The sequence below is a fragment of the Camarhynchus parvulus genome, chromosome 2, assembly GCF_901933205.1.
Source record: "Camarhynchus parvulus chromosome 2, STF_HiC, whole genome shotgun sequence".
NCBI lineage: Eukaryota > Metazoa > Chordata > Aves > Passeriformes > Thraupidae > Camarhynchus > Camarhynchus parvulus.
Genome location: NC_044572.1, coordinates 48,645,342 through 48,668,393, shown reverse-complemented (window position 1 = coordinate 48,668,393; position 23,052 = coordinate 48,645,342). Strand labels below are relative to the sequence as shown.

The window sequence follows — 23,052 nt, the reverse complement described above, 5'->3', positions numbered from 1 at the left end:
AACCAGTTCTAATAGGCCCCATATTAAATTTTCATCTAATGTAATTTATTAAAACTAAATTGTTTATAATGAAGGTGGAGATGTGCTTTTTACAGCTGTTCTATACTGTGATGAAATACTAGTTAAGTGTTAATCAGAAGATATCTATGGTATATCTTCTTCTATTTTTTTTTTCTTTTTAATCTTTTTAATCCACGCTACTTAATAGTATAAGTGTTGTTAAACCTAGAAGGTTACTGTCACCTGCTCTGTGTGGGTAGATGGAAGGTTGCCCAGGAAGGGAGTGCTATGGAATAGCAAGCAGGTAATTTGGTTGAAGGAAGCTCTTTCTTGCATGAGTAATTAATCTTTATGCTCGTTCAAGCTGTAGTAAGAAAGTGCTCATTAATCAAGATGCTGTTTGGTCACTTATACTTTCATATCACTGGGGAGAGATCTGGAAATCTGAGGTGACCCCTGTGCTTTCCTCAGAGTTAACAGTGCGTCCAAAGTAGGTGAAGTAATGGTTTTATGTCTGAGCATTTCAGAAATAAGGCTGAAATTTGCGTAAGTAAATTTTAGAGGTGGTTTATATTGGTTATATAATTGTCTTTTGAAATATTCTGTAGCCTGCCACATTTTTAACACAGGAAATAGGACTCATAGAAATGTAAAAAGTATTATGAGTTTAGAGAAGTCTTTGTCCATTGTTTCAGCTTGCTGTTTCCAGGATAGCCTTGTGAGGCTGTCTCTGACAGTTTATTAGAAACAGGCCCTCTTCTTCAAGCCAGTGATTGTTCAGAGTATGCCTTCTGATCCATGAGTCTTCCTGCTAGAGTTGGCAAAATTGTTCGTGGCATGAAGCAGAAGTCAGAACAAGAATTTGTTATGGCATTAATGTGTATTCGTGAGGCATTTCAAGACGACTGATAGTTTCTTTGTTAGCCTGCTGTTTTTTGGTGAACCATCTTCAAATCTTCAGCAGTCTTCAAATCTTAATTTTGCTTCCTTTCTCTCTCTCTCATACATGTTAATTTTTGAACTTCTGAAATAGAAAAGTGTAATTTTAAATAGATCACAGCAGTTATGCAACACTGTAATTTTCAGCCACTTACAGAATATGCCACATCCTTAAAATCAGATATTAATGAATTCCATAATAAACTGTGCTACCACTTTTGAGCCTCTATTAGCTGGAAATAAATTGGCACTGTGCAAGATGTTCAGTCTCAACAGACACCCTGAATATCAAGAATTAAATCCAACAGGGGAGAAAGCAGCAGAAGCAGGTCCCTCAGTAAAGAAATAATCTTAGTTTGATCACAGGAGGACAGCAGAGCATTGTGAGACTCCTAAAATGGTCTCTGCCTGAGAGAGGACATCGTGCTTCTGCCCTATCAGAAGAGCTGGTATTTGCATGTGCCCTTGGCCTGCAGGCTTCTCCCCTGTGTTCAAAGCCAGTGTTCTGGCCCAAGGATGCTGGGCAAAATGAAGTTTGTATTCAAGCAGATGCTCAGGGAGCCAAGTACTGTTTTTGCATCCATATCTTAAAACAGGATGATTTTCTGGAAATAAGTTTTAGGAAAGCTTCTGAGGGTCATGAATTGTGCAGTCATACCTCAACGTTAGATCGGGGTTTTTAAGTACTGTATCTTTGAAATCCCTCAGTATCTGGTCCCCTGCTTGGTCCACACCCAGCATAATTTGGCATGAAAAAGATTTCTGTAGCATCTTGATGGATGGGCAAAGGTGACATAATAAAACCTCACAGGCACTGAAGGAAAAATGCTTCCATGGAGCATTCCTGCTTCCTTTTTTTCAGTCCTTCCAGACTTATTTAGCAACCCCAATTAGAAGGCAAGAATGCCTGTGAAAATAACTTGTGATTTTCTGCATCCCTGTTTAATAATTGCTGAACATGTTTAGAGGCCAGCTCCTGTTCTGAAAAAATTATAAAGAATATATGGTCCTACTCTGGGAAAATAGAGCATTTGGATTTTGTAGATTCCTCCCCCTCCATTCTACAGAGAAGGCAGCACCTTGAAGAACCATCTTGTACAGGATTGATTTTTCTTTTATAGCTTTTAACGTGCTTTTACCATCATAACAGAAGTTCTTAGTGACTCATATGATAAAAGCAGCAATCTGTTAATGAGGCATTTACCTTCAAATGCTTGCAATGCCATCTTGAGTGGTTTTAAGTATTAAGTTGTGATAATATAACTGCACTGTACTTTAAAAATTATCTATATTTAAATTCCCATTCTAGCTTTTTGAAACCATGTTTTAGCATCCATCAGACCCTAAATACGTGAAACGTATTTGAAGGGTGTAATTTCAGGCCCTCATTCTTGAAAAATGTTGTTCTGATAGAATTTAATCCACTAATTTAAACTGATGTGCTGGAATTCTGCCTTTTTCACTAAGTTGGGTGATGAACCTTTTGACAGTGATGATATCTGCTTCCATGGTCTGTGGATTCTCTAACTCTCAGAATATGTTCCTGTGCCTCCATGATCAAAACAGGCATTTGTACTGCAGATAGAATAGAGTTTTGTCCCTCAGGGTGCAAAGCAAGGAGACAGTAATGCTTGCATAGTTTTACTAGGGTAGTAATGCAGAACCCTAGAAGAGCCTTCAGCCTAAAACCAAAAAAACACACACCAGGCAGATACAGTAGATACTCACAAACTAGCACAGCAGGGAAGGTCACCATACTGTGTAACAGGATGCCTTCAAAATAGAGGCCAACGTGATGTTGGACTGAGCAATCCATTTAATTAAAGACAAGTGTAAATAACAAGAAAACACTGCTGAACCATCAGAGCACCTGCATAAGAGTGACCCAAATCTTCACAACCTCTTTGAATCCTGTCTGCAGCAGTGACTCTCTCCAGCTCTTGCTACTCTGTGGCTTTCATCATGGCATCCTTCTGTAAGATCCTTTTGGTCAGTTATTCATTTTGTTTGCCAGATGGTGATTCTGTGAGTACCCCAGGTGGTGTTTTTCCCATTCCTAGCCCCATTACCCTACCTATTTTTTGTTTCTTTCTGCCATTCATTCAGGAGAGGAATATTAACCTGGTGCCCCATGTAATATGCATTCAGTGAACATTGCATTGCAAATGCAAAGTTCAATTTTTTTGGGCTCCTGCCCATCTCAGTGATCTCCCCTTTTGAACTTGCATTCCTGTGTGGAGTTCTTTCAGACAGCTGCCTGGCTATTACCTGTGAGGCATTTGCAGATGACATACACTAAGTGCTTGCTAGATTTTTTAACTGCATCAGGCACTGTAATGGCAAACCCATCTTTTCCACACATGGTGAGGCTGCTGCTGCTTTTGAAAGGCATCTTGCAACAGCCTGTGTGCTGTGGGGCTTTCAGAAACACATGCCTCATAATAAAGATTTATGTGCTGTATAGAAGTCAGCCCTGACAATACCAGACTGTGAGCTGTGCTGATGCAGTGACTAAGCTTTCAGAATTGTAGCATTCAAAGCTCTTGCTTGTCTCTTTCCATTTGTCCTTTTGGTGTGGAGTCTGTGCTTCCTGACTCTTAGACAGTTATTTCAGAGCTAATTAACTTATTTTAAATGAGTGCAGGCTTTTTTTCCCCCCTAGTATTTCATTTCTTATCTCCCGTGCAAATAGAGGTCTATGAAACTGCATTAGTTTGCTGGCAGACTCAAGGAAATGCCCTGCTACTTCCTTAGTCTGTGTATCATAATAGCCATTACCATTCTGCAATATGTTTTTAAAATCTGTAGTGTGACTAAATGGTGAATACCTGGTTAAGGTAGTTAGGGCTTGGGGTTTTTTCATTACCACTTACAAGGGCTGACTCAGAATCAAAAGCATTAATGAGCATGTAACAGGGAATTCTCCTTAAAGAGTCCGTGTGAAAAATATGCTTCAGGGAGGAACTCTGTTTTCTGTCATCCAGAGATAAATTGAGAGGAACTCTTCTACTGAAGTGAATGGAAGTAGCTCGCACTAAAACCACCGTAATGATAGAAGGGAATAAAAATCATCTAAGGCCATCAAAATCTTCTTCTTTTTCCTTCCTGACACACATAAATACTTTGCTGCTTACTCCAGCTTTACCATTTCCAAAATACAAACTTAATTGTAAGGAATGAGTCCAGAAAAGGACCTTTGGGGCCTTGCTTAAGTAAGGACTGCCCATAGTTTTTAAGGAACTATAACATCAGAAAGAAAAATGGCCAATTTATAAAAGAAAGAACAGACACAAAAACCATCTAAAAGGTACTGATGGAAGTCTGCTCTGCTATGGACTTTTTTACTGTATAACTGATTAAGTGTTTCACAAAATGACAGCATGGTTAAGGGTGGAAGGATTCTGGAAGTCCTCTTGTCCAAATCCTGGTCAAGAAGCACTGCCTGGACCAGTTGCCCAACACCATGTCCAGGACCATCCCTAGGATGGAGACTCCACCCCTGTCTGGGCAGCCTGTGACAGTGTTTGGTCACCCTCACAGTGAAACAATTCCAAGCACAGAAATAAGAAACTTATCTTGAAGTAACCGTTACAACATTCTGCCAACACAGAAGTGAAGCTGAAAGATTTGGCGTGATCATTGGCTGCCTGGGAAGGAGCACAGCCACAAGAAATGGGGACACAGTATTACCATGAGATTTTACCTGGGTACTCCCTCCAGGTCTGGACCTGATATTGCACACAAGTATGTGGAAGTGCTCCTGAGCCAGGGAAGAACACTGGGTAGTAGGGTTAATGGTGCCTGTTACCTACTGTGTCTGGCCTTGGGTTAAACTGATCACTTGACAAAAAGCGATCTCTTTTTACTGCGGGGAAAAAAAAAATTAGATTAGGGAACAGTCTAAAGTGATGGGAGCAGACTTTGCAGAAGTTTACAGATGCTCAGAGAGTTTTGGGAGGATTTTAATAGTGAAATGTTTGGGTGCTGCAGGACACCTACTGAAGCTGGCTACCTGGATATATGCTAGTGGCACCTACCTGAATATCACGGTGCTATCTTTCTGGGCAGGATGGAGAGGAGAAGGTGTCTTGGCTGCTCAAAGGGGCCTGTGCTTTCTGGCAGGTCTGGGAGTGACAAGGGGACTGTGCAGCTCCCTGAGGATTCACTAAGTTACTCTCAGGTCCAATCTCTGTCAAACATTTGTAGTGCCTGATCAAAAGCTTTACAGGGAAGGAAGAAATAGTTCTGCATTTTGTTCAGAACCATGTTGCCAGAAAGGTGACTAAGCTACCTGACAGCTGTTGGGAAATAGAAATTAATTCATATGCAGTTGTGGTCTTGTGAAGTTGCATTTTCAGGGCACAGATGTTTTGCTTTCACCCATATCATCAAGTAATAAAAATGTGAATGATCAAGAGGTTATATTAGAGAAAACCAAAACAAAGGAAAAAACACACCAGACTTCACATCTTTTTAGCCTGTGTGCTTTCCACCTCTCTTAATGTTGGTTTCTGAGCCTTTAAGGTATAATTGGGTCATGCTTTTTGGCTTTCTCAGTAGAGTCCTCAAATTACAAAAATCACATTGATTTGAAAGGTACTTCGTCCTTAAACTTCTTTTTCTGGAGTAGTAGGCTTTGAGATTCTCAAGTGATACATTAATTCCATGGGGGGTAAATTAAATACTGAATGGGCTAAATGAAATCCTGTCTTACAGGTAGATAGCACTGCTTGTAGGCAAATATTTGCATATCTTTTGTCCTGCACGTGGCTCTTACCAAGTAGATGGGTGTACTGTTATCCATGGTCAACTCACCTGTATAGTACAGGTATTGTAGGTTGTTTTGTATGTGATTTCTAATTTTTCTTTGAAGATCCCTAAACAGTGATGAGTAGTTGAGTTAGTGATGATGCCTTCTGAAGTTCTCAATGTCTCTTCAAAAAGGCTGTGCAAGTCTCATTTTTAAAATTACACGGTTTTTTTGTTTTAGGATTTGATGACAAAATTTAGGTATCCAGTGTGGTAATAGTGAAGAAGTTCCTGATTTTTTTATGGGTTTGTAGTAGTAATAATAATTGTTAACCTTGCTTTGATGACAGCAAGAACTTCGTTCATGCCATACTAAAAATAATCTTGATAAATTCACTCCCTTAAATGCATGAACACAATCTGATAAATTGTGCTGACTACTAGTGGCAGTATCAGCAAAAAAAGCTCAGAAGAGTAAATATGATTGTTATTAATTTAGGACTCACATTAATTCACTTCATCTGCTGTATTATTGTAATTATATACTGTATGACATTACACTATATCTTACACAAAATTGTGCATTATTTTCCTTGTTTTTAAGCAGTTGATTCACCTGCAAATTCATAAACTAATGTAACAGATTTCCCCAGAATAACCACAGTGTCTCTGGTTCCTTACAGCAAATGCATTATGCTGTTACAGGGAACTTTATAGCTGGGAATGTGGAGTTTACACTGGTTTCATCCATGGAACAGACCAAAACCATTTCAAAGTCACCCTGTTCTCTACCCAAGTGATTCAGAACATTTGGTTTCACTTATTGGTTTTAAACATTGTTTGCCATCTGTATCCTGCTAATAATTTATTTGTACAATAGGTGTTGAAAAAGAAAATGCAGTAGACAGTATTAAAGAGAAAAACACAAGCACGTGTGTGAATATTTTCTGTAAAATAGTCTATGTTTCTTTCTACTGATGATTTTTGGTGTTTGAGGGAGGCCTGCAGGTTGGTGTGCCTGAAGACACTTGCTGGTGGGATATCCTAGATCTCACATGACAGTCTTCCCTCAGGCTTTGCATCCCTATGAACTGAGCTATTGTATTTGCTGGGAATGCCCAACAAAGGCAGGAATGATGAATCTGACTCCATGTTCTCAGAAGGCTACTTTATTACTTTTTAATATTATATATTAAAGGATGCTATACTAAACTAAAGAATACAGAAAGGATACTTACTGAATGCTAAAAAGATAATAATGAAAACTCGTGACTCTGTCCAGAGTCTCGACACAGCTTGGCCCTGATTGACCAAAGAGCCAAAACAAGCCGCATGAAACCAATGAAACAATCACCTGTGGGTAAACAATCTCCACACACATTCCACATGAGCAAAACAGAGGAGAAGCAAATGAGATAAGAATTGTTTTCCTTTTCTCTGAGGCTTCTCAGCTTCCCAGGAGAAAAATCCTGGGCAAAGGGATTTTTGCGGAGAATGTGAAAGCTACACTGAGCTGGTCATGCTCTTTGCGACCTTGCTGGTAGCAGCGGCCCAGAGCTGCAGAGATGGCTGAAAGAGGTGGACCTTCTCATGGTGCTGAAGGTACCCTGGTGCTCCAGAGTGCTCTGTACACTTGCAGAGTCTCTCTGCCCATGCAAATTTATTTTCATGACTGGAGATTGATCACCTACTGGGCTTGCAGATTAATTGTATTAACAGGCACCTACTGAATCATTAATTTTGACTTGTGGTTTGATCTTATATTTTTCTCTTATGAAAAACAGAAACATTTTATAAATAGTAAATGAAGTGAAAATGGGATTTAAAATTTAAAATAATGCTATGAAGTATGAAAATCATGTTATTGTTTAAATAAGTTAGTAATCAGAGGAGACATTTTTTCAAATTTTTTTCAAGCTTTTTTCTCCAATTTTTCTTCTCTCTAATGATTGTTTTCCTGAATTTTAAAATCTAATTAATTTATTTTTATTTGCAAATGGTTTATTAGATCCTCAGTTGATAGTTTACAGCTCTAAATTTTACACTGATGGTACAACTGCAGAAATTTTGTTTGTGCTTTAGGATGTAAAACCAGAAAAATAACAATTCTCAGATAGTCCTGTGAAAGAACAATATTTGAGTGAAGGAATCTTCAGTTCTGGCTGCGCGGGCATAATGCTCATTAATAGGAGCAAAGGGAGAACAACCCACCTAGCAATCCACTAATGGGGCTTTGTAGCCTTTCTGTTTATGAGGAAACATAATGAATGACTGAATGACTCATTAGATTATGAAACTACTGTGCAGAGAGCCATGGTCCTCTGGGCTTTTCCTCAAAAAGGCTAGTAGGGCATCCAGAGGATCCAGTGACTTGGACCCTATAGTTATGGATGGTGGTCAGAGGTTTCTTGAATTATCAAAATCTGTGGAAATTAGGATAGTGTGCTTTGTTGCTTTGTCACAAAAAGGCAAATTGTGAGCAGAAGTGGAAGGGCTCAAAATTCATAAAGAAAGAGAGACTGGATAGCTCGTGTGCCTTACTATTGAATTTCTTACAGTTTATTACAAATGTTTCCTGTATATCTGACAATGAATTGTTATGGACTGCAGTTATGGCGTGAATGTGTGCTGTATTTTGAGTTGAAATCCATAAGACTGTAACAACAAAATGGTTGCTGATTTATGCTTCTGGTTTAATTTTCTGTTTTGAAATAAGATGAAGATGAGAGGTTTTTTTAAAGGTTGTAGAGGACTCTTATTTGCAGAAGCACGCACTTCTTTAAATTCTGCCTTTTGATTTCTTCACCGTTGCTTGTGTTGATGTCAGCAGAAGTTTCATATCTTGTTTGTGTAGGTATGTAGACATGAGCATCCCCTACCACTGCAGTTGGCAGCTCTTTCAGCACTGAGCACAAGGGTTGTGTTCCCTGACAAATCTCATGGTGTATTACTGCTTTTAAAACACAGTTTGTGCAATAATAGCCGCTCAGTCAAATGATGGCAACATATGAATGTGAGCTCAGTTCTTGAGACCATTGGTCACCCTCTTGATAGGGTTGGGCTTAAGACTCTGCAGGTTTAAACACCGCAGGCTTAAAGCAGGCTTAAACACCACTCTGGGAGTGGTGCAGGCTGGAGAAGCTACAAGGCATTGTCTGTGACCAACTTGGCCACAAAAGTTGCTTCTTGAAGTTCTCTTTTTGCAAAAGGTGGGGTGAAATCAGATATTGCTTTTTGCACAAGGTGAGAACGTGGAATGGCATCATAACATCTTATAAACCTGAAAATGTTGAGCCAAAACCCTGAGGTTTGACTTTATAAATAAATAACTAAATAAGTAAATGAGTTTAAATCAGTGATCTAATTGCTGCTCTATGATTGTTCTGGAGTATTTTTCCCACTTAATGGTGATGAGATAAAATTTTATTTAAGCAAAACATCATCAGTCCCTCCCTTTACCAGTTTTGCTTACCAGGAATGAGGAAACTCTTGGGTGTCTGGTTTTGGTTTTGTGTTTTTTAAGATTCCTACCAGTTTTTTCCTTGTTTTTCAAGATGGATAGGCTTCACTAAACAGCAGTGTTGCCAGAGATCCCAGCTACTGAAGGAAGCAAATTAACATACAGTATGGTAATTTGTTTTCCCTGTCCTTCAGTCACAGTGAGGAGAGTCTAAATATTTCAGTGACTGAGACTTTGGATTCCCATTCCTTGCTACACAACAACAACAAAAGCTATTTATAGCAATAACAGTTAGCAGCGATACAGCAGCCTCAGACAGCTATAGGCAGCATCTCACAAATGTTAACTGCTTTTGCGCTGAATGCCTCTGTGAAAACAAAGAGCACTGAGAAATAAAGATCAAAGCAAAACCAAAAGAAAGATTTTTTTATTGCTATGTTTTACTTTGCTGGCAGACCAGAGCAAAGGTTTTCTGAACATTTAAAAGATGAAAAAGGTGAAGAATCCCAGAAGCGATTTATCTTGAAGCGAGATAACTCTAGTATTGATAAAGAAGACAATCAGGTTGGTTCTCGGTTCGAGAGTTGCTGAAATTTGTTCTGTTTTTGAAGGTGGGCTGACTGATGTTATTGTTGTTCTTTTGTTGTTGCTCTCCTCCTCCCCTGCCCTCCTGCCCCTCCCCGCCTCCTTTGGCACACGAACCACCATGGGTGGCTCCGAGCCCCAGCGTGGCCGCTTCAGCCATGGCAGTGTGTGGGTCTGCATGGGTGGTTTGCTTGGCGCAGGACTTGCTGCATGCCCACAATGGTGGGGGGAATGCCAATGGCTCCGGGCTGCGTGGAAGGCTGTGTCAGTCGCATTCCTCAATGTCTTGCCTAACTATGGCAGTTGTTACGCTCCCTGTAGCTTCCTTCTTCCGTTGTACCCGTTCAGAGTTGGATTTCAGTGTGGACCAGTGATGAACTGATGTAGCCCAAAAAGGAGAGAGGGAAAAAAAAGTGTAAAAAAAAAGTCCCAAAGATGTGATGGTGAGGCCAGGTTGATTTTTTTTTTTTAACCATCCTAAATTACATTTTGACCACAAATAAATTAGGTCTGTCTCTTACTTCCCTTCCTCCTCCTGTGCCCTCACCACCTTTTACTGTCTTTGTAATTTACTTGCTTGTGCATGTACTGTGGCAGATGTTCCCCCCTGTGTTGCCTGTGCCATAACACTACCTTAACTTAGGTGAGCTTGATGAGTAGGGGAGCGCCAGGGAAACGTGTGTGTTTGTGCTGCCTTTAAAAGCGAGTGTTGTGCTGTTTCAATCTAGTGCAAGCTATGTATGTGGAATAGATTAACAAAAAAAAAAATCTGAAATGGTTCTGATGTGACTTGCTTTTATGAGAAAATTCTCACAGGTAAGAGGACAGCATATTCTTTCTTTGCTAGGGCTGTGTTGGTGGAAGAACCAACCAGTGATTCTCTTGTTGCCACTTCCCTTCATGTTTTCAGTAAAGGACCGTTTTTTTTCCTTTTCCTTTTTCATCCTTTTTTCCTTGAGTATTAGTTGTACATGGCAACCTTGCCAGTTGTGCTGCATACAAGCTGGCTTTAAAAACAAACCCCAAGCAATTTCAGGGTGTGGTGACTGTGGGGATCACTCAAAGGAAAGCAGCATGACCTATCCTACCCAGTGCTAGGATGCAGGGGGAGAAGGACCAGTCCTTGAAACCCATTTTTCAATGAAGCATTTCCCAATGGGACTCATCTCCTCTCCTCCTTCCCATGGCACAGCCATTTCCCACGCTGTGGTTTACCAAGATGCAAAAATGGCCCTTCCTTTTCCAGCCAGACTTCAGTAGAGGGCTCCATACAGTGTGAAAATGGTTAAAACTGTTGTGCCGAGTATCTGGGACTTCTCCTTGCACACACAGACTTCGTGGGTTTCTTCTAGGGTTTACAGTTTAGCTCCAGCAGCCTAGTTACCCTCTTTCTTCCTTGATTTCTTAGGTGGCCCACCACTGCCTGCCCTCCTGCTGCTCACAGCTGGTAGGAGAACCAAGAAATGTTAGTAGTTGAGAACAATAGCACTTAGACCTGGGGTGAGGACACCCAATTTTAGGATGGTGGGTCCACAAAAGCTGTGCAGAAAGCCTCCTTTTGGCCACCTACTTGATGAACCCATGTGCAATATCTAACTGGAAATCCTTGAGAGCCAGTCTCACAGGGTTCTTTGTGCAGGAACGACAGCTATCATTTTCATGCTTCATTTGTTTAAGTGAACATTTATTATTCTCAGCTGACAGTTACTTAATGGCAGTTTTTAACAGCTCAACTTATATAACCCTCCTGGTTTTCTTTCTGCTCAGCAAAACAGAATTCTTCCATTTAGAGATGACAGACGAAGTAAATCAATTGAAGAGAGAGAAGAGGAGTATCAGAGAGTGAGGGAGAGAATATTTGCACAAGATGTGAGTAGTTATTTTAATTGCCTCTTTAGTGCCATTCCTTCGCCGGTAGTCAGAGAGTTTTGCCCCCCGCCTACAACAACACTGCAGCTGGGCTTGCCCTGTGAATCTGGAGGTGACAGGGAAAGCAGATTGGCTCAGAGGGTCTCAGAGGAGCTTTAGAGGTGTGGAGGTTGTCTTCTGCAGAGTGAGGTGATGAGAGTTGCAGGGAGAAGGGTAGAGGAGAGATCAGGCCCAGCATGTTGTCTGGGGAATGCCTATCCTGTTTCTTTGAATGTTCATGTTCACATGGCCTAGGTTTATTTCCATTTTCCTTCTGCTAGCCAAAGAGCAGTGATTTAAGTGGACACTCTCAATAATTTCAAATAGCTGTGTTATTTTGTATTTCTTTCAAAGTGGATCAAATCTTTATAAGCGTTCTTCTGCAAAGACTCCCTATGGGTTTTGGTTTTTTTGGCCAATGCTGTTGCATCAAGGCGCTGAAAACAAAAAAAGGGCAGAGGTGAAAAATTGAGTTGCATCATTTTTTTAAAATGACCGATCAAAGAACTGTACTTCTACCATCAGAAAGAGTCAGTCATGCTGTTGATGATTATAATCTGAAAGCAATAAAATGAAGCAGACATTAAAATTCTTGCCTGTACCAAAAAATCAGAACTTGCACGATAAGGTATATTGCTAAGGAAAGTACTTAAATCTGAAACATCTGTGAACAATACCTGATGTTCCAAAAATAAAAAGAAGAAGAAAATCACAATTTGCAATAATACTGTAATGATGAGGTAGTAAAAGAAAAAAAAAAGAAAAAGTCAGCATTTTAATGTTTTATTTCATATCCCAGTGGGAGTTCTTCCATTTAGGAGGAATATGGGAATAAATCCAATTAAAACTATTTTTGAAAATCATATTGGGCAGTGTCCTTTTAAATTAAAACTGTTCATATGTTGCAGGGCTAATAGTACTATTAGGAATTGCACATGTCCAAGCTGGGTTTTTTTGGCAGAATACACTGTATAGTTTTAAGTTGTGTGTTGTCTCACTTGCTTTTTAGTAAATAGCTAGCTACATCTAAATGTTTTTAGCTTCACTTTTTCCTGGCTGAGATGATTCCAGTAAAAGCAGAGGCCCTTCAGTTTCTGTTTTGATTTCAGCATGTTGGCCTGATATAAATACTGTCCCAGGCTATACATGGTGGAATTGCCAAGTTGTTCAAGAGCTGCAAAAGCCACTTTGCAGCAAGTTTCTTATATGAAATATAGGAGGTTTTGACACATTACAAAAGAGCTTGTGCGAAACCAAAAAATCTTTGGGTTTTGATGCAGAATTCAGATGAGGCAAAATGCTAAAAATTACTAAATGGGAAGTTATTTCCAAAATAGTCCAGTTTCTATCACAAGCTGCAGCTAGAAATGCCAGACTGGGAAACAGAAGTGGCTGGAAAAGTGTGCTGAAAGTGGCTCCATAGTGTATTGCTGCTGTTACCTTTAGATATTTGAGTTCTAAAAACAGGCAAGTGGAGAGCCTCTGAATTGCCCACAGCAGGAGGCTGTTGTGGTTCATTGGGTTGGCATTTTCAAGTGGCAGGACCTAAGTAAAAGTGTGCTTTTTGGCAGACATTTTAAATGAAATTGGGAGGGAGCATTTTTAAAGATCAGCAATGTTAGATATCTCTCCCTCTCTCTCTCATATCCACTCCTTTGGTCTCTCTCTCTCTGCTATTGCAGGTGTTAGTGAGCATCATAGTGCAGTGAATTTCAGCAAGCTGTATGTTTAATGTCAAAGGCGTCTATGTTTTATCTGAGCTTTTTTGGGTGGAGCACCCCTTGCCAGATACAAGGTGTTTTTAGGATGATGCCAGTGGTTGTGGTGGTGGACAATGTATTTTTTCAATTTTAGGAAAGAGAGAAATGGCTTCCTGTAATAGATAGTCACTTACTGCATGTAAGACTGTGAAGTTTTAAGGCCCTCTGCAGTCATTAATTAATCCAATTCTCCCCAGGTTTGTGTGAGGTAGGTACCTAAGCCTTGTTACTCTGCAAATTACAGATACAGAGAGTCAAAGATGGATTAATCATGTGGTATTTTTATTACCTCTATACTGTTTACACTGTTGTAGTCAAGCCTTTATGAATGCCTTGCTTGTGAATCTTAGCAAATAGATCACAGATACATCACTTCTAGTTAGAGTATGCATGAAGAGAGCTTGCATGGGAGGTCTTCAAAGTGCAGCCATGAAGGTCAAGAGTACTGCTAAAACTTGTTGCATCCAGCAGCACTCCCCATCCCAAAGATGTTTGAGGCACACAAACCCTTTAGATAACAGCCCAAGAATCAGAACTTTAAATGAAATTTATAAGGAAAAGGCAGTCTGGTTGCAGGGACAAAAAATTCCATGCATGTTTCGAGTGCTGTGAAAAATGTCTTAACCTGAACCCCACATAACAATATAAAGCCTGTCTGTTCTTCCTTTGATCTTGCACAACTCTAGTGCACCAGACCTCTTCATTTCCAAGTGGGAAGGTTTTAACAAAATAAGTATGTTCATGAGTAATGCCATCGCGATGATAGTCCTTATGACGATTACTCTAGTATTAGTCAGTTTAAATTATGCTTTCTGGCAAACTTTCCATCTGTGTGTTGGCTATCACAAATTTCGACAAGGAGAGCTGGAAGCTTTAATGACTTCTGTCTCAGCAGGATTGAGAAGCATGTTAGTTTGATATTTTATAAAAAGATTGGTGAGGAAATAAATAGCTAAAAACATGATCATTCCAGCTCTCTGAAACAAGAACTGCAAAGTGCACCTCAAATTTTTCAGGCTGCTAAAAAAGTTTAAAAAGCGCAGGCTGAGCTCTGTTATGCTCAAAACTATTTTCAAGGTTTTTTTTTTTAATTGCAAAACTTATTTTATTGGAAACTTAGTTTTAAAACAGTTTGTGAATTTTACAGCCATATACACTGGAGCAGAGGACCTGCACTGTCTGGGTCTTGCAGAGAAGTTTCTTGTCTGGTCTGCTTTATTTGCGTTTGGGAAAATTGAAGAGTTTGGGAGATTGAAGAGTTATTGTCCAAGAAGGACAAAGAACAACATACAGGAATAAAAAAAACCACGTTATTTCCCTGTATGTAGAGAATCTCAAATGCTTGCATAAATAATACATGATATTTGGCTTTGAAGCATGCAGAAAATTGACTGTAAAGACTAGCAATCAAATTACATGGGGGAAATTTCATTCTTCAAGGTTAGTGCAATGCATAACCTCATGAGCCAGAGTCACGCTAGGACCATTCAATGTTCATAAATGCATTCTCTGGGAATCATTCTGTATTCACTGAAAATTGTAGATGTTTTCTTACTTACACAAATGCTAGAATTTCCAATAATACACATGGAACTTATTAAAGGAAATACACCATGCCCTTCATTTTCTGTTGTCAACTGTACTGGCTGTTTTTCACCAAGGACTGTATTCTAAAGAGGCAAATCCTTTAGGTACAGTTGGTCATGATTCCTGTAGTTAAGAAAACTCAGAGAATCTTTATCAGTCTCTGATGAAAGAGAGGAACAAGAGAAATACCTGTAGACTAGCTTCAGCCTGTTCTATCCCTCTAGTTTGAAAAGATTAGGAAGAAGAGGGCTTTAATAAAAACAAATCAAAGGCACACCTCATTCTGGCCACCATAAACCTATAGGTACTAAAACTCGTGTACTGGTGTACAGAGACTTTCTTTGTGGCTGCAGATCAAATAACAAATATTAGTTGGAAGCCTGAGATCTATCACATCTTGTTAACTGACATGAAAATTATTACCTGATAGTACCCATTGCAGGATATTGCTGCATGTTAATAGTTATCTGTGTTTGCTAATGTAATTAAAAACAAGAGCAGCAGCTCCCAGTATATCTAGTGCACTGGCAGAACTGATGCACATTTTCCAGTTGAGACTTTAAAAGGTTCTTGGAAATCAGAAAAGTGAAATACTCATTTCATAAATAACAATTAGTCATACAGAGCACGCTAATGGAAATCTTGCACACAGAGATCTCCAAGGACACTAACTTGTAGATAATCTTGCATAATTTTTTTATCTGATAGGTTTGTTGCCAGTCTGTTTAAAGGGTAAACAAGAGTCAAGTGTTCTAAGGATTTTTTGACAACATCTGTGCTGGGTATTTAAGCTTTCCTGGTGCTTTAAGTGCTATACATCAGGAACGTGAGTCCTGACCTTGTAGTAGCTAAATTTCTATCCGGAACTGCTTAGCCACTTGATTTTTAACAGTAAGAATAAAATAATAAAAAATTGCTTGTCTTCTCTGCTTCTCAGCCTCACACCTGTACTGAAGAATAACTTCCAGGGATTGGAAATGTGTTGGCAAAGTGTGGCACTGTGCCAACATCATCAACCAAGAAGACAAATTGATTTATTATGGACTCTGTTTACAAAGTCTGTAATACACTTGATAGTGGTTCCCATCAAGACATTGAGAAGGAAGCAGACCTTTCTGTTTGCTTGATAAAATATAAATCCCAGATATTTATTCTGCTTTATGCCCCAGTCTCTTTAAAAACTTTAATAAAATAAAATAAATACAGACAAGTGCATTACAGGCCCCTTTGCTTTTGTAACTTTGTGGGTACACAGTCCAGTACTCTGGTCTGAGCAAAGCTTTTTCTGTAAGAATAGCTGTAATCCTGTGCTGTGGAATGTAACTGCACAGAAGTCAATGCACAGATGTCCATCATGAACCTCGAGATGATGACCCCACAGCTGAGGTTGTACAAGCCCATGGGGTGATCTTGGTATGCTTTTCTGGGGCTTTTTGCTTCAGCATAGTTATACTGTGCTGAATTCTGCACATTTGTTAGTGAAACCTGGTACCTGAGCGAGGTACATAATATGAGAGAAGACACAGTGTTGTAGTTGTACAAAGGATCCCACTGGTTTTAGGTGAAGCAGTCTCTTAGCCTGAGGTGAAAGCCTAGGTCTGCTGTAGCTGATGGGAATTTGATTCCTGGCAATGGAGAACTTGTTTCTGATCTCCTGAGGCTTCATGCTAAGGAGAAACAGATTGCCCCTGATGCAGCCCAGTGCCTTGCAAATTTAGCAGGAGTGGAGAGTGGGAGTTCACCTGGGAAGCCCACAGAACTGTCAGATGTTCCCTAGTGTGGATTCTGAGTAGGTGAATTACACTCTAATGAGAAACTTTAGTGCCATCTCAGGGATAAATTTCTTCCTTTTGTAGATTGATGGGGCAGCACAAGCTGTGGTATCAAGGGAAAATTTCATCCAGGCATCAGCTGGAGCATTAAGAATGAGCAGGGTGTTGCTTCTGGTGTTGGCCAAGACTCTTTTGAATGGGTCATTAGCTCACCCTTTACAAAACAGAGACATCCAAAATCTGTGCTTATTCCATACTGTTAAAATTTGACACAATTAATGATGGCATTTTATGATTCTTTGGGCTGAGTCCTATTGTTACAGAACTAATGGCCATGATCTCTGGTGTCCTCCTTCCTTTACCTGCCTTTTGTTTAAATTCAGTGCAAGTGCTGACTATTCTTCTGTACTTCATCAAGATATAATCCAGTGACAGCTACGAGGCTTTTTGTGTAGCTAACATGAAATAGGAGGGAAATGAAAAAATGAAAGAGGGAGAATTATTCATGGGAAATTGAGCACAGCTTCATTTCTCTGCATAAAAAATTAAGTAATTCTGAAAGAGATATACACTTGCCCATAGGATTTATTTCTTCTGAGCCTTTCACCTTTTTTGGGATCTAAGTCCTCCAGCAGAGAGCCTTCTTGCTATGATTGTTGTTAATATTATCATTAAGAAGGTTATTATCATTTTATATCTCAGTGTTCCCTCTCCAACCATAAAATGTGAAGTCACACACTATTTCTAAGTACTGCAGTATCTTCTCTCCCTTTGAGGAACTTTGTAAATTCTGCATGCTTTCCTTCTGTTTGTCCTTCCTACCTACAACTCTGTGCCATCTTGCAGTTTTATTTTGAGGTGGTAGGCCAGACCAGTGGAACCTTATATTATGCAGGAAAAACATTTTTTCCCTTCAATTTGCCAGTATTTTGCACATTGTGCCTTCTTCAGACCCCTTAACTGAGAAGTTTCAGTTTGCTCCCAAACTGAGACACCTTATTGGCAATGTGTTGTAATGCATGGAATTTATTTTACTGGCCTGACCTTATTCTTGACCTTTTTTCCCCTCTTGTCTTTTGCAAATGCAAATGATGCATGAATTGAAATCCCCTTAAGCCTGAGCAGGGGAGGTAATTCTAAAATCAAGGAAGAAATTGGAACAGCAGAGCATATCTAGAACGTCTGATACAATGCCTTTTTTATTTTTCAGTCAGTTTGCTCCCAGGAAAACCTTTTTGTGGAAAACAGGTAAAAAATAGCTTTATTTTGTGTGTGTGTGCTAAACTTAGCTGTTTCTCTTATTTATTTTTTTGTCTATCTGTAGTTCTATAGTTATTTATCCTAATGTGAAGACTGTTGAGCAAATTTTCAGTCTGTATTATCTGCAGTGGTTTTGTGCTTTAAGAGGGGGTAATAGAGCTTGCCTTGCAGTATGGTATCTGAGCAGATAAAGTGTTACTGCTGCTTTCCTGAGGCTTTTGCATTTCAGTTTAAAAAGCAGATTGTGGCAGGGGGAGGGGCACATAAGCATTCATTTCAAGTGACCATTCTGTCTCTGGAGTGCCTTTAGTATTTAACTTATTGATCTTTAAAAAGCACTCTAGCAGTGGCTGGATGACAGTATTTATGAAACACCAGGCTCTTGGGTGTCTGTTGTTTAACCTGCTCTCCCATGGGACTGAGCAGCAGCATTGGCATCACTTGTTGCTTGTGAAGGCTCACAAGTTCCACACAAGTTCCTGCTTTACTGCTGCAGTGTAGTAATGAGTTGGTGATATTTGAGCTCACTGTTACTTTGCCTTTCTGCATGATAGTTCTTGTGAATGTTATTTTTGTTACCCACTCAAACCAAACAGGAAGAGTAAACTGTGTTTGAAATGTTGAATATGAAGTGTTGGCTCCATAACAGCCATAAAGTAGCTTAACTGTGTTGAAAATCTTAAAAATTGTGCACCTTTATGGCAGATAAGGATTTTAACCAAAAGTGGGAATTTAATTGGTGAGTGTTTGAACAGTGCTGACCCAAGTCTGTCCTGCGCAGGTTCAAAAACTATTTATCACCCCCCCTTGAATAAGGGGAGGCTCTCTCTCACAGTATTTTGTTCTCTGTCCATCCTTACATCTGTCAGATGCATTTATGGGTGAAGATGTTCTCATAGAAAATGACTCCACAGTAATGGTACAAACCAGATTTTCCAATGGAAAATGTAAGTGGAATGAGGGAAGGCCCTCAGGAGATCATGGCCACTGTCATCTAACCACCTCATATTCTGAGGGCCGAGGGTATTCCCTCAGCTGCTGCTTCTATGTTGTGACTATGGAGATATGTTTTATCAAAATAAATCAAAATTCCGACAGAGGAACCTGTAAAGCCAAAAGTTGATGCTCCCATAAACCTTTTTTTCCCTCTCAGGGGAGATTGGGGCAACAAAGATGCCACAATTGTTGACACTTCCAAGTCAGCATGGAAAGCACTCAGAGGCTGCACTGCCAAGGGTAGGGTGGGTACCTTTATGGGATAAACCATGAGCTCCATAGCCCAGCCTCCCCTGGTTTATGCATTCAATCCCACACCTGTGTGCAGGAGAATGTGGTCAGTTCTGGTATTTACACATGGTTTGCTGTCCTTGAACCGGTGAGCTGACTGACCAGGCCAGTGTGAGGATGCACACCCAAGTGGGAACCACTAAAAGGCCAGGTTGGGAATTGTACAGCCTGCACTGTTGCTGTCCTGAGGAAGACTTCAGCTATGTTCTGCAGAACACTGCTTTTTCTTGCTGCATGCCCTGCAGCCTTTGATCAGGTGAAGCACTTAAACTTGTACTTAGCTCCATGCACATGAGCCATCCTGTTGATTGGCTGTGTTGGAAGTTAGGTGTGTGTTTAAGTGCTTTGCCCTTCTTTTTTGTTAGAGGATCTGAGCCTTTCTCTGAGCTGCAAAGACTTCCAAGCGACTTAGCAAGTACTTAAAATTACATATGCAGTATCTTGCTGGTTTGCATTTTTTTATGTTCTTATTAGGTGATATTTTTTTGAATTTTCCTTTGGATGGAATGGTTCCTTAGCTTCTGAGAATTACCTTGCTTGGTAACAGGAAATGCTAAATTGGCCCTCAGCCTTGCTGGATGATGTTTCTTATATTCAGTTGACTGTGTACAGCTATGGGAGAGGGAGGAGGGGGCATTTTTAGCCTTGGTTCTTTAAACTGAATCTAGCACAAATTGAAAAATGTATCTAGAAATCAAATAAAACTTTACAGATCGGATAAATTTGAATTACCATGTTTTTTAGCATAATCTTTCTTTTCATTTTTCAGTAGGCTGTTGGAAGACAGTAGCATATGCAACGATATGCATAAGAAAAGACAGCTGTTTAGGTTTGTATGAATTTTATTTAATATTTATTTCCCAGTGCATCCCACTTGTGATTCTGTCTGTGTCCTTGCCAAGGCACACCTTGGCATGTGTGGGTATGTCAGTTTGCTGGTTGGAAAGGAGCATGGAGAACAGAGTCCTACCCCACTCTTCCCATGTTCTCTGAATGAAGAGGTAACAACAGGACCCTTTTCTTTGGGTCACTGCCTCAGGAACCACATGAGATTCTCAGCTGCCTGGCTGCTCAGACTGTGACTGTTTGGGAGAGACTGGAGAGGCTCCATTTTTCCTGGAGCATATATGACAGGCACGTTTCATAGACTGGTGCCCAGACTGACCTTTCCTCCTTTTGTTGGTTTGTTAAAAGCTGAAGTAAAAGTGCATGGAGGCAGAATGATTGAAGCTCCCTTATCTGAAGTATCTGTTTTGAAACTTTTTTTTGTCAACTTTGTCTTCTCAACTCCAATTCCTTCCACACATTCAGATGCATTCCATATCCCAAAGAGCATCCCAGGCCGACAGGAACTCATTAAAATTCAGTCCCTACTTTCATGGAGAGCAGTTCTACCAATTGACACACTGAATCAGTGAAAGTCTGAATCTGGTGGTGACAGTGTTCTTCTGAGAGTTTTAGAAAGATTGTCTTCCCCCACCATGAGCTCTCACACGTTCAATTCACATCAACCAGGCTCCTTTTAGAGTCAGTCAGCTGCCACAAGCCTTGAGCAGAGGAGGCAGAAGGAATGGATGCTTTCAGAAATTGCCCTTCATCTATTAAGGCGCATGGACAGCAAGGCAGATATTCACTAGATGTCTGCGTGCATTGGAGTTTGCATATGTCACTTCAAACCTATGTCATTTATATTACATAATTTTTCACTGTGAGGAGAAATGGATGTGTGAGGAGAAAATTTGATGTGTGTTGCTGAGTCTGCATGTCATCAGAGCAGCCACAGAGGAGATGGAGAAATTGCACCAGATAAAGAGCAGTGCTGGAGCATCTGCTTCTGTGCCCCATGACCACAGGCAGCAGGCAAAAAAAAGCTTCCTCCTTGCTTGGGGTTAGCCTTGATGACCTGAGAGTCTTGGATTGGGCATGCAGGACTTAGGAGGTGTCTACACACACACTCTTAATAGCTAATGTCTGAGTTTGGGGAGCTAAAAGAGATTTTTTTGTAACCCAAAGCCATAGATAATGGGGATATAATAGCATTCTGTTTCTCTCCCTCTTTTTTCTAGCATATAGATAGAAGAAAATTGTTAATTTCTAAGCACAAGAGTACAAAAGAGTCTGTAAATAATATACTTTGGGGTTCTTTTCTTTCTGATTAAATCTTAAAGGATGATTTATTTTTAAAGTATTTTTCCTTTTTTTGTGTTGATGCTTCTGTGCTGTTTCTCTTCACGCTTTCCCCTGTGTGGGTCTAGCAAAGGTCAACAGGCTTATACTGCTGATCACATCTGAGAGAGGCTCTGTTACAGGCAAGGAATGCAACAGCCTGATCCCATCTTTGACACGCTGCCTCCTTCATGTCCCAAGTGACACAGCTCAGAAGGTTCTCCAAATAAAAAGCAGGAACCATGTCCACAAGGAAAAAGGGGACCAAAAAAGATTAAACAGATACAGTCCCATCCTTTTGATCTGTAGAAAGAGTTTTGAGCCTGCAAGCTATTATACTGTAATTTATGACAGAAGAGTGGAAAATGTCTTTTAAAATCCTTCCAAATACAGTGTTATGAGCACCACTTGGGATAACAGTCATGGTGCACTAAGCCGTGGTAGGCATTTTGGTTCTGTCATTTCAGCAGTACAGTGCAAGTAGTTTACCATAAATAAGCCAAATTGTGATCGCAGGATTTACTGTGTTATTACTCACAGTACACTGGGTGCTCTGCAACTGTTCAAGGACAGGCAGCCTCTACCCAGGAAATTTCATTATTATTTTGTTCAGAGTGGAAACATAGTAAACTGACTTGTGGGTCTCCAAGTGAAGCATTAGCAGTGAAGAGATTGGGGTCACACTGAGAGGACACATGTCTAGGCAAGGCTTTGAGTGGGCTCACAAAGCTGATAATGGCTGGGAGCAAGCTCCTATAGAAGAAACATCACAGGGGATGGACAGCAAAGTGAGAAGTGGTGAGGGGCTTGCTGAGGGGAGAGAACACTCAGTGGGCACAGAAATGCTGCATAAGACTGCTGTGTCAGCCTCATCTGGTAAAGTGCTCTGAGGAGACATCCAAAAGGGGAGGGCGGTAAGTGCCATGCCTGTAAAACGGGTATTATAGCAGTGTTTACATGCTGAAGGCAGGTAAGTATGGGGGTCAAATCCCATTTCAGACCTGCTTTTGTAAAGGCAGAGTATCTCCTTTTTCTTTATTTGGGTTGCTGCAGGGTACCTGAAGATAGACTTTGCCTTGACATGGTTTTATTTGTGTATAAATCTTTGTTTCATGGTATCTGTAGGGGCAACAGAGACAGCATTGGGAAGACATCTGGCAGTCGACAGAGCAGTACAGAGAACGAATTGAAGTGGACAGACCACCAGAGGCCATGGAGCAGCACAGACTCGGACAGCTCAAACCGAAATTTGAAGCCAGCCATAACAAAGACAGCCAGTTTTGGTGGGATAACCGTCCTGACAAGAGGAGATAGCTCATCAAGCAACAGAAGTACCGGCAAACTGTCTAAAACAGGTAGCTAGTACTGAATTGGGTTCACAGTGCTTCTTGCTGTGTGGTGATAAATGGCTGTGCTGGTGCTTGTCTGGGTATGATCTGTCACACGATGGTTTGGGTTGGAAGGGACCTTCAGAGACCAGGTAGTCTGACCCTTGTGGTTGCACTAGATGGCAAAATATATAAACATTGTGTTTCCTGTACAAAGGAGATGTGTATGTCCTGCTGTGGATGCTAGTATG

At 40.3% G+C, this 23,052-nt stretch overlaps 1 protein-coding gene across 17 annotated transcripts in view; it reads left to right on the top strand.

Annotated features, from left to right (window-relative positions):
* Nucleotides 1-23,052, top strand: part of ARPP21 (cAMP regulated phosphoprotein 21) — a 197,581-nt gene that overhangs the window by 110,801 nt on the left and 63,728 nt on the right. For 10 of the 17 annotated variants that reach the window (XM_030971413.1, XM_030971420.1, XM_030971411.1 and 7 more), the window contains 5 exons: nucleotides 9,604-9,712; nucleotides 11,501-11,602; nucleotides 17,971-18,008; nucleotides 20,077-20,136; nucleotides 22,599-22,831. In XM_030971413.1, the coding sequence (XP_030827273.1) occupies nucleotides 9,604-9,712; nucleotides 11,501-11,602; nucleotides 17,971-18,008; nucleotides 20,077-20,136; nucleotides 22,599-22,831 (542 nt within the window). The remainder of the gene's footprint in view (nucleotides 1-9,603; nucleotides 9,713-11,500; nucleotides 11,603-17,970; nucleotides 18,009-20,076; nucleotides 20,137-22,598; nucleotides 22,832-23,052) is intronic. The other 7 variants (XM_030971422.1, XM_030971423.1, XM_030971417.1 and 4 more) reach the window with 4 other exon arrangements.